Genomic DNA, 12,544 nt, shown 5'->3' with positions numbered 1-12,544 from the left:
CGTGCCCCCCAAAGCCCCTGCAGGGGCTTTGCTGCCCGCCCGGGGAGGGGTAGACCCCCACGGTAAGAAGGGATGCCGTGGTGCGGATGGGAGTGTGTCCGTTCCCGCTGGAGTGCTGATCGGGGGGGCAGGGTCACCCCCTTTACCTGCTGCCTGGGATCCCCTCAGTTTGGCCCCGAAGTCCTCGCGGGGGAGGGTGTTTTCCCCTGGCAGTCCTGCTCTCCTGGATTTATCCATCAAAATCATGCAGTGCCCAACCCCCAGCAGCTAAGGCAGGCAGGCGCAGGGGTGTTGAGTGTGTGTGTGTGTGTGTTCCCTCCCCTTTATTCACCTATTTGTTTTAAAACTGAACCATCTCATCCAGAAAAATCCCCTTAGAGTAAACAGCGAGCACCCCCTCAATACACACTGCTCTGCCCACCCTCCTGAAGACAACTGTTGGGGGGAGGCAGTGCTGTCCCATCTGGGTGGCACAGGGGCAGCTCGTGGACAGCGGGCACTGAGGGGGCTGCTCTTGCAGGTCATCCTCCGCCATCATGATGGAGAAAGAGCCCCCCAACTCCAGCGAAGGCCAGCAAGGCTGGTTCTCAGCCAGGAATGGCAGTGGCAGCTCCTTGGATCTGGAGTCTGTGGTGCAGCCCCTCGCCTTGAACCCGTGGGACGTTGTCCTCTCCATCTCGGGGACCATCATCTCCTGCGAGAACGCCGTTGTGGTGGTGGTCATCTTCTACACCCCGACTTTCCGTGCCCCAATGTTCCTCCTGATCGGCAGCTTGGCCACAGCCGACCTCCTGGCGGGTCTGGGGTTGATCCTGCACTTTGCCTTTGTGTACTTCATCCCATCAGAAGCGGTCAGCCTGCTCACCGTGGGGCTCCTGGTCACCTCCTTCACGGCCAGCGTCAGCAGCCTGCTTACCATCACCATTGACCGCTACCTGTCCCTCTACAATGCCCTGACCTACTACTCAGAGAGGACGGTCACCAGGACTTACATCATGTTGATCCTCACCTGGGGAGCCTCCATCTGCTACGGGCTGCTGCCCGTCATGGGCTGGAACTGCCTGAAGGAGCCCTCCGCCTGCAGCATCGTCAGACCGCTGACCAAGAACCACCTCGTCATCCTCTCCGTCTCCTTCTTCGCGGTGTTTGCGGTGATGCTCCAGCTGTACGTGCAGATCTGTAGGATCGTGTGCCGGCACGCCCACCAGATCGCCGTCCAGAGGCACCTCCTGGCCAGCGCCCACTACGTCACCACCCGCAAGGGCATCGCCACCCTGGCCGTCATCCTGGGCACCTTCGCATCCTGCTGGCTGCCCTTTGCCGTGTACGGGCTGCTGGGGGACTACAGCTACCCGGCCCTCTACACCTACGTCACCCTGCTCCCCGCCACCTACAACTCCATGCTCAACCCCGTCATCTACGCCTTCAGGAACCAGGAGATCCAGAAAGTGCTGTGGGCCGTGTGCTGCGGGTGCTTCTCCTCCACGCTGCCTTTCCGCTCCCGCTCCCCCAGTGACGTCTGATGTGCCCCCCCCCCATCTTTCACTTACCGATTGCAGTCGGGGGATTTGCTTTGATTCCCCCTTCTCATTCCCAGAGGCACATTGCAGGAGCTCTTGGAATCAAGCAGCTCTTCCCAGCCTCATCCTTTTTGGGCACAACCCCTTCTTTTCCTCTATTTTTCCACTTTTTGAATAGAGAGAAAGATGTATTTTTTATCCATAATATAATCTATATTTATGCGTGAGAGAGGGGGGTGATCCTCATATTTTCTTTAAAACTGTTTACGATGCTTTATTTTTTTAAGGGTGGGGCAGCACCAGGAACGTTTGTCCTCCTCTTGCTTTTTTTACAACCTTGTTATTTACCTCAGATAGTCAAAATATATTTTATACATTTGGGGAAGGGGAGGAGAGACTTGTTACCACAGGAGGAGGGACTCACCTCCCCTCCCCCTTCTCCCAGCCGTCCATCCATTTATTTATTTATTGTTTTTAAAATTATTATTTAATTTGATTTCTGTGCCTCCCTCCCACCACCCAGCACTGGGCCCTGCTGCCCTCTAGTGCTCGCTGCCTTCAGGAGGGAGGGCTGCCGGAGGCTCTGCACCCCCAAACCCACAAGTTTTGGGGTCCTCAGTGTGCTGCCACCCCCCCTCACGGCACCCAGGGCTCCCCCCACCAAAGCCTTTCTTTGCACTGGGATTGGATTCGCATGTTTCTGGGCTGGGGAGATGGATGTGAAAGGCCCCTTGTGAAGGGGACCCCTGGGGATGGGGATCCCCCGGGCTGGGGATCCCTCAGGACAGGGACCCCTCTGGATGGGGACCTCTCGGTGGGTCAGGGTGGGGGGGCTGCTTCTTGTTTACAACTCTGGTAGGGGAATAAATTAATTTGTGGTACGAGGTGCGGCTGTCTGATGCTGGGGAGGGGGTGGGATGTTGTTTCCCGAGGGGGCAGAGAAGGCTGCGGTCCCCGAGTCCCATCAGGGCCGTCCCCCTGCTCCGTTTCCCTGCTCCCGGATAAGAGATGCCGAGTGACAGTGCTTCCCCCACCCATCACATCCTGTTAGCGGGAGCTGGCCCGGGGGGAGCAGCACCGAGGCCCCTGACCATCCTCATCTTCACAGCCCCAGCAGGCACAGGGGCTGCCTCCAGCTCTCCTGGTGACATCTGACACGTTCCCCCACCCAGGGATGGCGAGGACTCATTCCCACGGTGGGCGTCCATCCGAGGGGTTGCAACCTGGGCCCTTGTGCCCCGCCCCATTGCCTGCCCCGAAGCCCCTCTCGTGTTGGAGGGGGCACAGGGGGGCCGTGCCCAGCACCCCCACACTGAGATTCCCATGCTGCGAAAGTCGCCGCTCACACAGGATCTGGGACACCCATCCCTGCTGCCCCAGCTGCCTGCTGGTCGCACGGAACGCGGGCTTAATGATGGCAGAGCTAATTAGGGCAGCTCAGACCCTCCGGTAGCAGCCTCTGCGCCCCCAGAGCCCCCCGTGCCCCTGCCCGCCCCGGTCAGGGCGCAGCGGCGCTGCGCGCCCCCCGGGCCTCCGCTTCACCTTGGGCTCGGGGACCTGGTGGCAGCCCCGGGGGCTGCTGCTGTTTATTGCAGAGGAAATGAAGATTTCCCCCGGCTGAGCGCTGGCAAGGGGCTGCGTTAGCAAGTGATGAGGGGAGATGGGGCTGGGGGGGCTGAAGGACCCACAGATTGTCTCCTGCTCTCCCAGGGCTGGGCTCGGCGCCGGGGATGGGGACTTTCGGGCTCCCCTTGTCCCTGCTGAGGTTAAGCCAGAGGTTGGAGGTGTTCATTGCACCCCAGGGCTCAGCTGAGCACCCTCAGCCAGGAGATCGTTCCCGAGCCTACGTCCCCCAGCAGTGAAAAATCCCGTAATTCCCAGCTCTGCTGTATTCAGGGGCAGTTTTTACCTGGTGATTCTTATGTCAACATCACATGGCAGCTGAAACAGCTTTTCTCTCCCTCGTGCCTCCCCTGCTGATGTCTTCAGAGGGAGCTTCACGGTGTGCAAGCCCCTCCAGTTCCTCCCACTCCCTGGGGTCCCTGTCACTTCCCCTGGGGACAGAGTGACACACCAGGGTGTGCAGGGCACAAAGGCAGCACCGTTCAGGTTTGCTGGAACCCCTCCTCAGGCTCCCACCCACCACGGCCGGCGGTGGGGGTGGGCACAGGGCTGGGCCCCCCCTTCCCAGCTCCTGGCAGGGCTGTGCCGGAGCTTCCGATTGATCGGGGCATGCAGAGGGCTCAGGAGCTGCGGCGACCCACAGTGACAGCGTGGCATCAAAAGCCATCACAACTCAGGCCAAGGCATTTCCCCAAGACCAGCAACTTGGGAGCTGTGGGAGCTGAGCCCTCACTGAATCCTTGTCCCCACCACCCCAAGAATGTCACCCTCACAGCCCCGTCCCCTGCTGCCACCACAGTGGCCGCTGCCCAGCGTGTGGCTGCTCCGTGTGCCCCCTTCCCGGGTGGGAAATGCACCCTTTGGCTCCTACCTGCGTCCAGTTCCCTGCTGCCAGGATGGATGAGGGAAGCTTATGGGCTGGAGGAAGCCACGACCCTGATCCTGCCAGGGCTAGTTGCTCTCCCAGCACTCCAGCGAGTCCAGAGACATTCCCGGCTGCTCCAGGCCTTTGGGGGATGATGGAGCAGGAGGCACCAGGCGGGGAGATACAGCAGCCTGCTCCCTTTTTTGGTGGAGAAAGATGCAAAAAGTGAAGCTATAAAAAAGAGTCAAATCCATCCAAGAAGGTGCCAGAGTGCTGAGCAGCCACCCCCACGCCAGGGATGTGCAGGAGAGGCTCACGGGGACCAACAGCCCAACTTTGGGGTTAAAATATGAGCTAAGAGACGTGGGCACGGCCTCACCCCAGCTGTGCTCGCACATCTGGCAGGGCCAGCCCTTCCCAGGCTCTCAGCAGATGCCGCAAGCACAGGCAGCTCTTGCCTCCAAGCCCTGCCCGCGCTCCAGTGCAGGCAGGGGGTGCGGTTTGGGTTTGCTCCCCTTCTCCAGTGTGGGCAGCCCTGGTCCTGCTGGCAGCAGCGGGGCCCAGATATGGCTCCAAGCACTTGCCCTTGGCCACCATGCAGGTGAGAGAGCTGGCAGCACGCACAGCAGAGCCAGGGCTGGTCCCAAACCACCCGCTCTGGAGCCCCTGCTACAGCCCTGGTGCCAAAACCACCAGGGTTTTGCCAGATGGGAGGAGGGAAGGAGGTTGCTTCTACCCAAACCCTCCCCCTGGCACCCTGAAGCCCAAGTGCCCTGCCTGGGGCACAGCCAAGAGTTGCCCTTCCCCACACCCCATCCCAGGGATGGGTCTCTGCTCTCAGTGCCTTACTGGAGTGCCCATGATGGGACCGTGAGTCCTGACATAGCCCCTGCACCACCCTGGGGCCGCCGGGCCATGGGGAGGGCTGGCAGCTCCAGTTATGGGCCTGGGTTACATTTAAATGAGAAACCTCAGCCCTGGCTTGGGGGATTTTGTTTCCTTGGAAGCAGGAGCAGGCAGGAAATGAAGAAAACACGGCCCTGCTGTAAGCGTTTTACCAAATGCCGGAGGCAGCAGGAGGCATTTCCCAGCACAGCTCGGCCTCGAGCATCATCCTCGGCCACCACCACAGCCATGGCTCTGCAGGCATCGGATGGTGCTTCCCAGGGAGGGAAGTCTGTCCGAGAGGGCTGTGCTTGGTGGGAAACAGCGAAGTGCAGGGAGAGGGGGTCAGCAGCTGCTCATTTTATCCCTGTTGCCACACGTGATGCAGGAGGCGGCTTCCTGCCATGAGCCCACGGCTGTGCAGGGACCCGGGGCCAGCAGGACCCTCTGCTCTCCACAGGAAGCTCCCAGAGGACCAGGCTTCCATGCTGGCTCGGGGCTGGCGCTTTGTCTAACTGGATGGGGAGAGTAATTCGGCCCTGGCCACATCCCCAGCTCCTGCCTTAAGCCCTGGCCATGCTGGCGCTGGCCTTTGCAGAGCGGCTGAGCCCGGCGCAGAGCTGCTGCCCTGCCAGACTGCAGAAACTTGAGCTCCAAATAACATAATTCCTCTGGCACCCCGTGGTTATTTGTGAGCTGCTGTGAGCAGATGGAAGAGTTACAGATAAAGCCATCCGCAGCACGGGAGCCGATTGCCTTCCCCACACAACCGCGTAGGCAACAGCAAAGGCAGGGAGGAGGAGAGAAAAAAACCCACCAGGCAGCAAGAGAGCGAGAGAGAGGAGTCAGCCATTTCTGAGGGGCTGAGCTGCCATCTCAGCACACACCTACGTGCGAGGAACAGGGACTCTCTGCTGGCACGGGGCCTTTCCCAGGATGCTGGAAGAGGGTAGTGCTCTCCCACCACCCATGGCTGCTTGGCCAGGGACAGCAGCGCGAGTCGGGGGTGACATTGGCACGGCGGAGCGCTGCCACACACTGGGAGAGCAGGCTGTTAACGCTGATCCGAGCTGGCAGCGCCTGCACTTGCTGCGGTCCCAGAGGGGGAATTAAGGGAGAGAAGCTGACGTCAGTGGTGGAAAGGACACGCAGCCCACTCGTCCAAGGCAGCCGGCAGCATCTTCTGGGTGTTGCTAACACCACCTTGAAGGAGAAAATTAAATAGGTCTTTGGAGATGGGGTCTCCTGTGAAGCCGCAGCCCGGCCAGCTGTGATCCTGTGCCGAGTCATGTGGAAGAGACAGACGGGCACGGAGAGAGATCAAAGGCCGGGGCCAAGGTCGGTGTGCCAAGGATATGGAGCTGTGGAGACACTGCCCCAGCTGTGGCAGGAAAGCGCTGCTCATGGATGGGGCTGGGGCTCACACAATCAATCACTGCTGGGCTTCTCCTCCCTGCACCGAGCTTAACCTCAGCCTCCGGGAGCTCCCCGGCTCTGTGGAGGGTGGAGGCATAGGGCCCTGAGGGTCACCCAGGAAGGCAGATCTGGGACTAAGATCTCCCTATTGTTTAGGGGGTTAAACCAGCACAAAACTCACCAACACCTCCCAGACTCTGAAGATGTCTTCCAAGGGCTGTCACTCCAAAAGGACAAGGCTGCGTGTTGTCCTGAACCCCAAAAAAGCAGAGGGACCACCTGGCCACGGCCGCACCCATCCAAAGGCAGCCAGGAGCTCCAGTTGCTCCTCCCAGGCTCCAGCTGGAGCCAAGAGCTGGGACATGCAGCTCAAGGGAGTGTGGAAGCCCCAGAGCTCCCTCCTTCCCCTGCCCTCTGTGCCCCAGCATGACTAAAGGCCTTGCTTGTTCAGGAGCTGGCAAGGCCAATTAATCTAATGAGGTTTTGCAGCCAGGGACCATTGTCAGCCAAGAAAGGCACAGCGTTGCTGAGCGAGGCACCGGTGTCTCCTAAAGCCAAGGGAATTTGGCAGAGCAAAGCCCGCGGTAAAAGCAGGGATGAGGAGCAGCAGGGACAGAGCCTTTTGTTGCTCTTCACCAACCAGCAAGAAAACAGAGCCCCACGGAGCAAGGCCAGATGAGGCACCTGAGCTCGGGGCCAGCAGCCACCACTGCCAGGCACATTCACTGCACGAGGGACCTGGAGCTGCAAAATGGAGGCAAAAAGCTGCTGCAGCCCCTTCCCAGCCCAGCTGCAGCGGCTCTGCTCTATGGCTCATTTCCTATGGCAGGGAGTGCTGGGGGGAGGCTGGAGGCTGCTCCTGGATGCTTCCTTGGTGCTGTGACCCTCAAATTCCCACTGTTAACAGCGCTCACTCCACCTCGGCACGGGAAAGGTGTCTGTGCCGATGGTGTTTGCCAGACAGCTCGGGATGCGCCAGCTTTCCTTGGCCTCTGCCTGGGCAGGACACAGCCGGCACCTCCCTGGCCACTGGGCTTCCCAAGGGACACCCTGGTAGCTGCACTGAGGACACAAGGACAGGCACGACTGGCTCCGGTGGCCCAGCACCTCCCATGCTCCCAGGAACGAGCCAGGTTTGCCCAGAGAAGCTGTGGCTGCCCCTGGATCCCTGGAAGTGCTCAAGGCCAGGTTGGACGGGGCTTGGAGCACCCTGGGAGAGAGGAAGGTGTCCCTGCCCATGGAATGAGATGAGCTTTAAGGTCCCTTCCAGCCCAAACCTTTTCATGATTCCAAGTCACACACCAAGCCCCTGCAGCGCCTGTGCCAGGCCCAGGCTCACACCCCCACAGTAACACACACAGGCACCAACTGGATAGAAAGGTTTTATCAAGTTTTAAAAAAGAATCAAAAAAATTATTATTTTTGTTTTATACATGTACATTACAAAATATTTGCAGTTGGGATCTTCATCCAGGGGTTACTGAGCTGATTACTAAAAACAACGAAACAAAGCAGCAGGAAATCTGGCTTATACAGCAACTGACAGGGAAAAGCACAGACATTACATGGGAATACAGAAGGCAGGGAGTCTGCACTGGGATGTGCAAGTATGGACCAGGGGCGGGCTCTGATCCCCCACACCCACTGCCTCCCCGCAGAGTCCGGCCATCAGTGTTTATTTTGCAGGGGTAAAAAAAAAAACCCGACAAATCTACAGTATTTTGCTCACAAGTTGGGGTTTTTTTTCTTTTTTTTCTTCTTTGTAAGCAGAGTTTCACTGCTGAAACTCCTTTGGTCTGAAGTGAGGAACCCCCTGCACCCTGAGAGTATCCATCAAATGTCACCCTTCCGACCTCCAGCCTGGCTGGGTCCGTGGAGGGCACTTCCCATCCCTCCTCTCCCACCTTATCTCCTGCTCAGCAATAAACCCCTAAGACACAAATGGAATAATTACTCTTATAAATATATTTATATCGTGTAGGAAAATAAGGCACTTCAGGAGGGGTTACAGCTCGTCTAATTCTATGACATTCTAATCAGGAAGAAAAATGGGTTAGTTTCTGAAATGAATTAAAATGAATGTTAATACAGTAATAAAAACATCGGATCCACTTCCACTTCAAGGCTTTGTTTAAAAAGGAAGAGAAGAAAGCACCCCCGAAATCCAACAGCAGTGAAACCTGACCCGGGGCAGCTGCATCTGCCCTGCCAGGCAGCTCCCTCCCAGAGCCCCTCCAGGGCAGGGACTTCTAAAAGAAATACGTTAAATAAGTTCACGTTGTGGGGGAAAAAAAAAAAAAAATTCCAATCTATCCTTTCCCTGAAATGACACTCTGCACGATTCCTCAGCCATCTGGGACCTCCGCGAGCCCCTTCCCTGGCTCTGATAAGGAGAGGAGAAGCAGTGAAGGTCACCGGCTGCGGCGGCGGCTCCGGACGGAGCCCGGGGAGCCGGGACGAGGCTTTCCCAGCGAGGGGAAGGGGGGCGGCGGGGGAGAGGCTGCCGGCAGCAGCAGCCAAGCACTGCGGGCGAGGACACCGCGAGAATGTTTAACCAGCGAAGGGAAGGCGCCCGTGCCTGCCCGGACTTGCAGCCCCGAGCCAGCGGCTCCCAGGATGGGCGGAATGGCTGCAATGAGAGCGGGAGGCTGCTCGTAGGGAGCACCAGCTCGTGCCCTGGGCTCCGGGAAACGCTCGAGGTTCGCCCCAGCCTCATGTGGGAAGAGGGGAGGAAGGAGTAAGAGCCCACGACACGAGGACAGAGGTGGTAGGGCAGCCCTGCACTTCCAGCACAGCTGCTCTCTCTTGCAAAGGTTGGTTTTGGCACCTCTCCTCCTCCCCTACTGCTTTCAAAAACATTGAGCTCACTTGGTGGCCCAGAGCTTTGCGATTTTGCAACGATACTCAGAGATGGTCCCTCTAGAGCAGTTGTTTCTCAGGGATCCCCGCACAGGCTAAGCCTGCTTGGCAATCAAAGATTTAAGAAAAAAAAGAAAAAAGAAAAAAAAAAAAGCCCGACTCAAAGGAGATTTAAAAAACACTCCAACAACCAACCTTCCCTACCTGTCCACAACCCTTCTGTTTAGGATCCTGCAGTTTTGATTCCTGCCCTGGGATGGGATTTGGGAGCAGAGGGTGTTTCCAGCAGGCTTGCAGGGACAAGGCAGCGTCCCTCCTACTGCCAGGAGGCCGGAGGAGCCGGAGGAGCCGGAGGAGCCGCCTCCGCCCGCGGCCGTGCCCACACAGCAGCGTCCTTGTGCAACAGACACAGCGTGAGGGACTGTCCCCAGCACGGCCCTGCCTGACACACCATCCACCGGAGCTCAGGGAATATGGCACTTCTCCGTATTTCAGGCGACAGGAAGACTCGCTCCCCTTTCCCAACAAGGGCTAAGTCTAGTTAAGGCAATCTCAAATTTAGCCAGGTTTGGCATTTGCGGGCTCCTCGCTTCCCTGTGTGATCCTGCTGTCAGCCCGGGTTAGCTCAGGGCCTGTTGTTCCCGGGAACTTGTCTCTGGGAGCAGCCGGAGGAGGATGCTCTCAGAAGGAGCAGCAGAACGAGGCAGTGCCTCTCTCATCCCCTCACCCAGCTTGCAGCAACCATCCCTTTGCATTTCCCAATCTCTCCACTGCACCATGGCTCACCTGCACTCCAGAGGTTTGTTCCCTCTTCCAGAACCTGGAACTAGTGCTGCTCAGATGTTCCCAGCCCACTGGGATGCCCTGCTGCCTATGCCCTCTGCAGCCTGCCTGCAGACAAAGCCTGATGGCGCAGCCATCCAGAGAATCCCTGGGGTCTCAGTGGGTCCCAGCCTGATCTGCACCCCAAGCCCATCCTCCAGGCCTTCTCTGCCCCAGCCAAGATTAAAATGCACACACACACACACAGGGAATCAGTAAGAACTCGATGGCACAAGCTGAAGCCATCAATCAACTCCCAAGCAGGATTTCCAGCAAACCTCGGGCAGGGCCCAGCATTCCAGGTATCAGCAACATCATTAAAGGAGGCGAGGCAGGGAAGAGAGACAGGCACAGGCTGGTAAATACTTCAAGAAAGGCAAAAAGATGGGAGAGTTGGTCTTAGTGGGACACACATCCCACAACAGCTGGACCCATAACCTCAAAAAGGCTTTGGAATTGCTTTTTGCATGACCCTTACTGAGTCATGTCCAAATTAAAATACACATCAGGGGTATCTGGGTTAGATTTCCAAGATATGCTCATATTCTATGTAAGGTAACATAAAACAGCAATAAAACCGAGGTCAGCTAGTTCAAATTCCCCATTTTCCCCTGCCAGTACTGGATCTATAGTGAGCAGCCTGGGAATTAATTCACAGGGTTAGTGAGGAGAAGAAACGTTCTCTTAAAATTAACTAATGAATTATAATAACAAAATTAGGGTAAGTTAGGTCTGATGTAACTGATGGGCAACTCAGCTCACACACATGACGTTTTTAGGCACACAAACTCCCCTCCCTACGGGGAAGGGAGAAGAAGCAAAGGCAATACCAGCATTTAAGTCCCTGTGTTAAAAGTACGGTCACCCCGCTAAAAAAAGCACCTCTCAAACTGCCCTGGCCAGGCCAAAGACCACCACAGTGCCTGGTGTTCAGAGAACCCCTCCCCACCCCATCTCCCTGTCTTAGGCACTGAATTGGGAATTTTAAAACACAACCTCAGCATGAATTGGAGAAAATCAGCCTGGTGAGGTCTGGCCACCGCTCGGAGCTGACCACAGATGTGTCTCAGTGGGGCAGTAGCTCTGCTTTCCCAGGAGTGGGAAGCTGAGCAAGCATCCTGCCCTGGTTTTACATCCCTCTGTGCAAGTCTCCTCTTGGCAAAGCAGTCCAGGAGATTTGAGGAAGGTAAAGGCAGCTTCTAAAATAAAAAAAGTCCCTCCTTACATTGCACCCAAGGCACTCAGCAGCCTCAGAGCAGGGAAGTGCACCCCACACAGGGTGATCTGGAATTAATACTTAGGGGTCAGAGGGGAAAGAATTGTGCACCATTGCCAAAACCCTGATTATTTGACAGTGGGATGCAGCAGAGAACTGACATTTAAAGCCCATTTTCTTGCAGCACTACCAGTATTCACTGGCAAGGAAGAGCCATCAGATCAACTGTCTGCTGTTGCACTGAGAAAACCAGCTGAAAATGTCCTTCATCCGAAAGGCCATGCGGCCGCAACAGGATCATCCATCTTTACTTTAAAAATCCCTCAGGATGGAGGGTTTATATGTGCTCTGCCTGGTGGCATCAAAAATCTGGAGGTTTAGCTCTCTTTTAAATAAGCAACCGTTACACCCCCTCCAGCTAAATCCCAACGCCGCATCCTCAGTGTCCGTGAGGAGACCTTTTGGAAAGGCAGAGCACAAAGTCCTGCCAGAGCTGGAGGGGGAGGGAGAGGGGAGATATGCTGCTGGTTGTCTGAAAACCCTTGGCACATCTTTGGTTACTGGATGGAAAGGATGTGGTGCAAGGTTTGGCCACCTGATTCTGTAAGAAGTGAACCCAGGAGAGAAGGGAAGGAGGGGATGGGAGCTTGGCTAATCCGACCACTCATCCTCATCGAACTCGGAGGAGTCGTCTTCGGAGTCGCTGTATTCCACCGCGATGCGGCGCGACAGGATCGTGGCCACGTCGTTCCCTACAACATCCCGCTTCTCCTGCTCCCGCTGCTCCTCCACCTTGCGCAGCTGGAAGCCTGTTGGGAAGGAGGGAATGGAGGGGATCATCATGCTAAGGTCTCGGTCACGCTGAAATCTCCCTTTGTCACAGTGCTCTGAGCGAGGCAAGCTGGGAGTGCTGGGGTAACACTGATGGTGACAGCCAGGACAGGCTGGGTGGGGAGGTGGAATGGGAAGCAAATCCCTTCTGTGCCCCTCCGAGGGGTAACCCCACTGCTGTAAATTCCCCAACAAACCTGGATCACTCCAGTTCGGGCACTGCCATCTCCAAAGGTGTTGGGGGAAGCATAAAACCCAGCAAGGTGCTCATGAGGGTGGGCAGACAAGGAGGGACCACAAGGGACAAGCCTTGAGCAGCAAGGCAGTCACACTCCTTCCAGGAGACAGTTCCCAAGAGTTTTCCAGAGGCAAAGGAGAATGCTGGCGTGGAAACGCAGCCTTACCTTGCCGAATAGCCGAAAGCAGATCACTCCTGGCATCGCTAACTGCAGGCAAGGATGACTTGGGCTTGGATGTGGAGGTGTCGGAGGGTGGAGGAGGGGGCGG

The 12,544-nt window shown here is 57.1% G+C and overlaps 3 protein-coding genes across 4 annotated transcripts in view; 1 reads left to right on the top strand and 2 right to left on the bottom strand.

Annotated features, from left to right (window-relative positions):
• The window catches only part of CD164L2 (CD164 molecule like 2), a 9,870-nt gene extending 5,708 nt beyond the window's left edge, over window positions 1–4,162 (bottom strand). Inside the window, exon 1 of one of the 2 annotated variants that reach the window (XM_017736263.1) lies at window positions 4,015–4,162. Coding sequence is in view for 1 of the 2 variants with exons in the window: in XM_017736262.1 (XP_017591751.1) it covers window positions 147–246 (100 nt within the window). In the remaining variant the exon portion in view is untranslated. Of the gene's footprint in view, window positions 1–146; window positions 622–4,014 lie in introns of those variants that run through there. The other variant, XM_017736262.1, reaches the window with a different exon arrangement.
• GPR3 (G protein-coupled receptor 3) lies at window positions 523–2,404 on the top strand. Its single transcript, XM_008635029.2, has one exon. The coding sequence runs from the start codon at window positions 537–539 to the stop codon at window positions 1,521–1,523; it is 987 nt and encodes a 328-aa protein (XP_008633251.1). The 5' UTR covers window positions 523–536; the 3' UTR covers window positions 1,524–2,404.
• A 3,515-nt stretch (window positions 4,163–7,677) lies between the features above and the next one.
• The window catches only part of WASF2 (WAS protein family member 2), a 20,247-nt gene continuing 15,380 nt past the window's right edge, over window positions 7,678–12,544 (bottom strand). Inside the window, exons 9-10 of the mRNA XM_008635135.2 lie at window positions 12,442–12,538; window positions 7,678–12,015 (exon numbers count right to left, since the gene is read on the bottom strand). Of these exons, the coding sequence (XP_008633357.1) occupies window positions 11,858–12,015; window positions 12,442–12,538 (255 nt within the window). The 3' untranslated portion in view covers window positions 7,678–11,857. The remainder of the gene's footprint in view (window positions 12,016–12,441; window positions 12,539–12,544) is intronic.

Source organism: Corvus brachyrhynchos, unplaced genomic scaffold, assembly GCF_000691975.1.
Source record: "Corvus brachyrhynchos isolate BGI_N302 unplaced genomic scaffold, ASM69197v1 scaffold65, whole genome shotgun sequence".
In the NCBI taxonomy this organism is placed as follows: Eukaryota; Metazoa; Chordata; class Aves; order Passeriformes; family Corvidae; genus Corvus; species Corvus brachyrhynchos.
This window is presented reverse-complemented; position numbering and strand designations above follow the sequence as displayed.

Bases quoted from the DNA above. Each gene is read 5' to 3' on its own strand.
- GPR3 (XM_008635029.2), top strand. From the start codon at position 537: ATGATGGAGAAAGAGCCCCCCAACTCCAGCGAAGGCCAGCAAGGCTGG.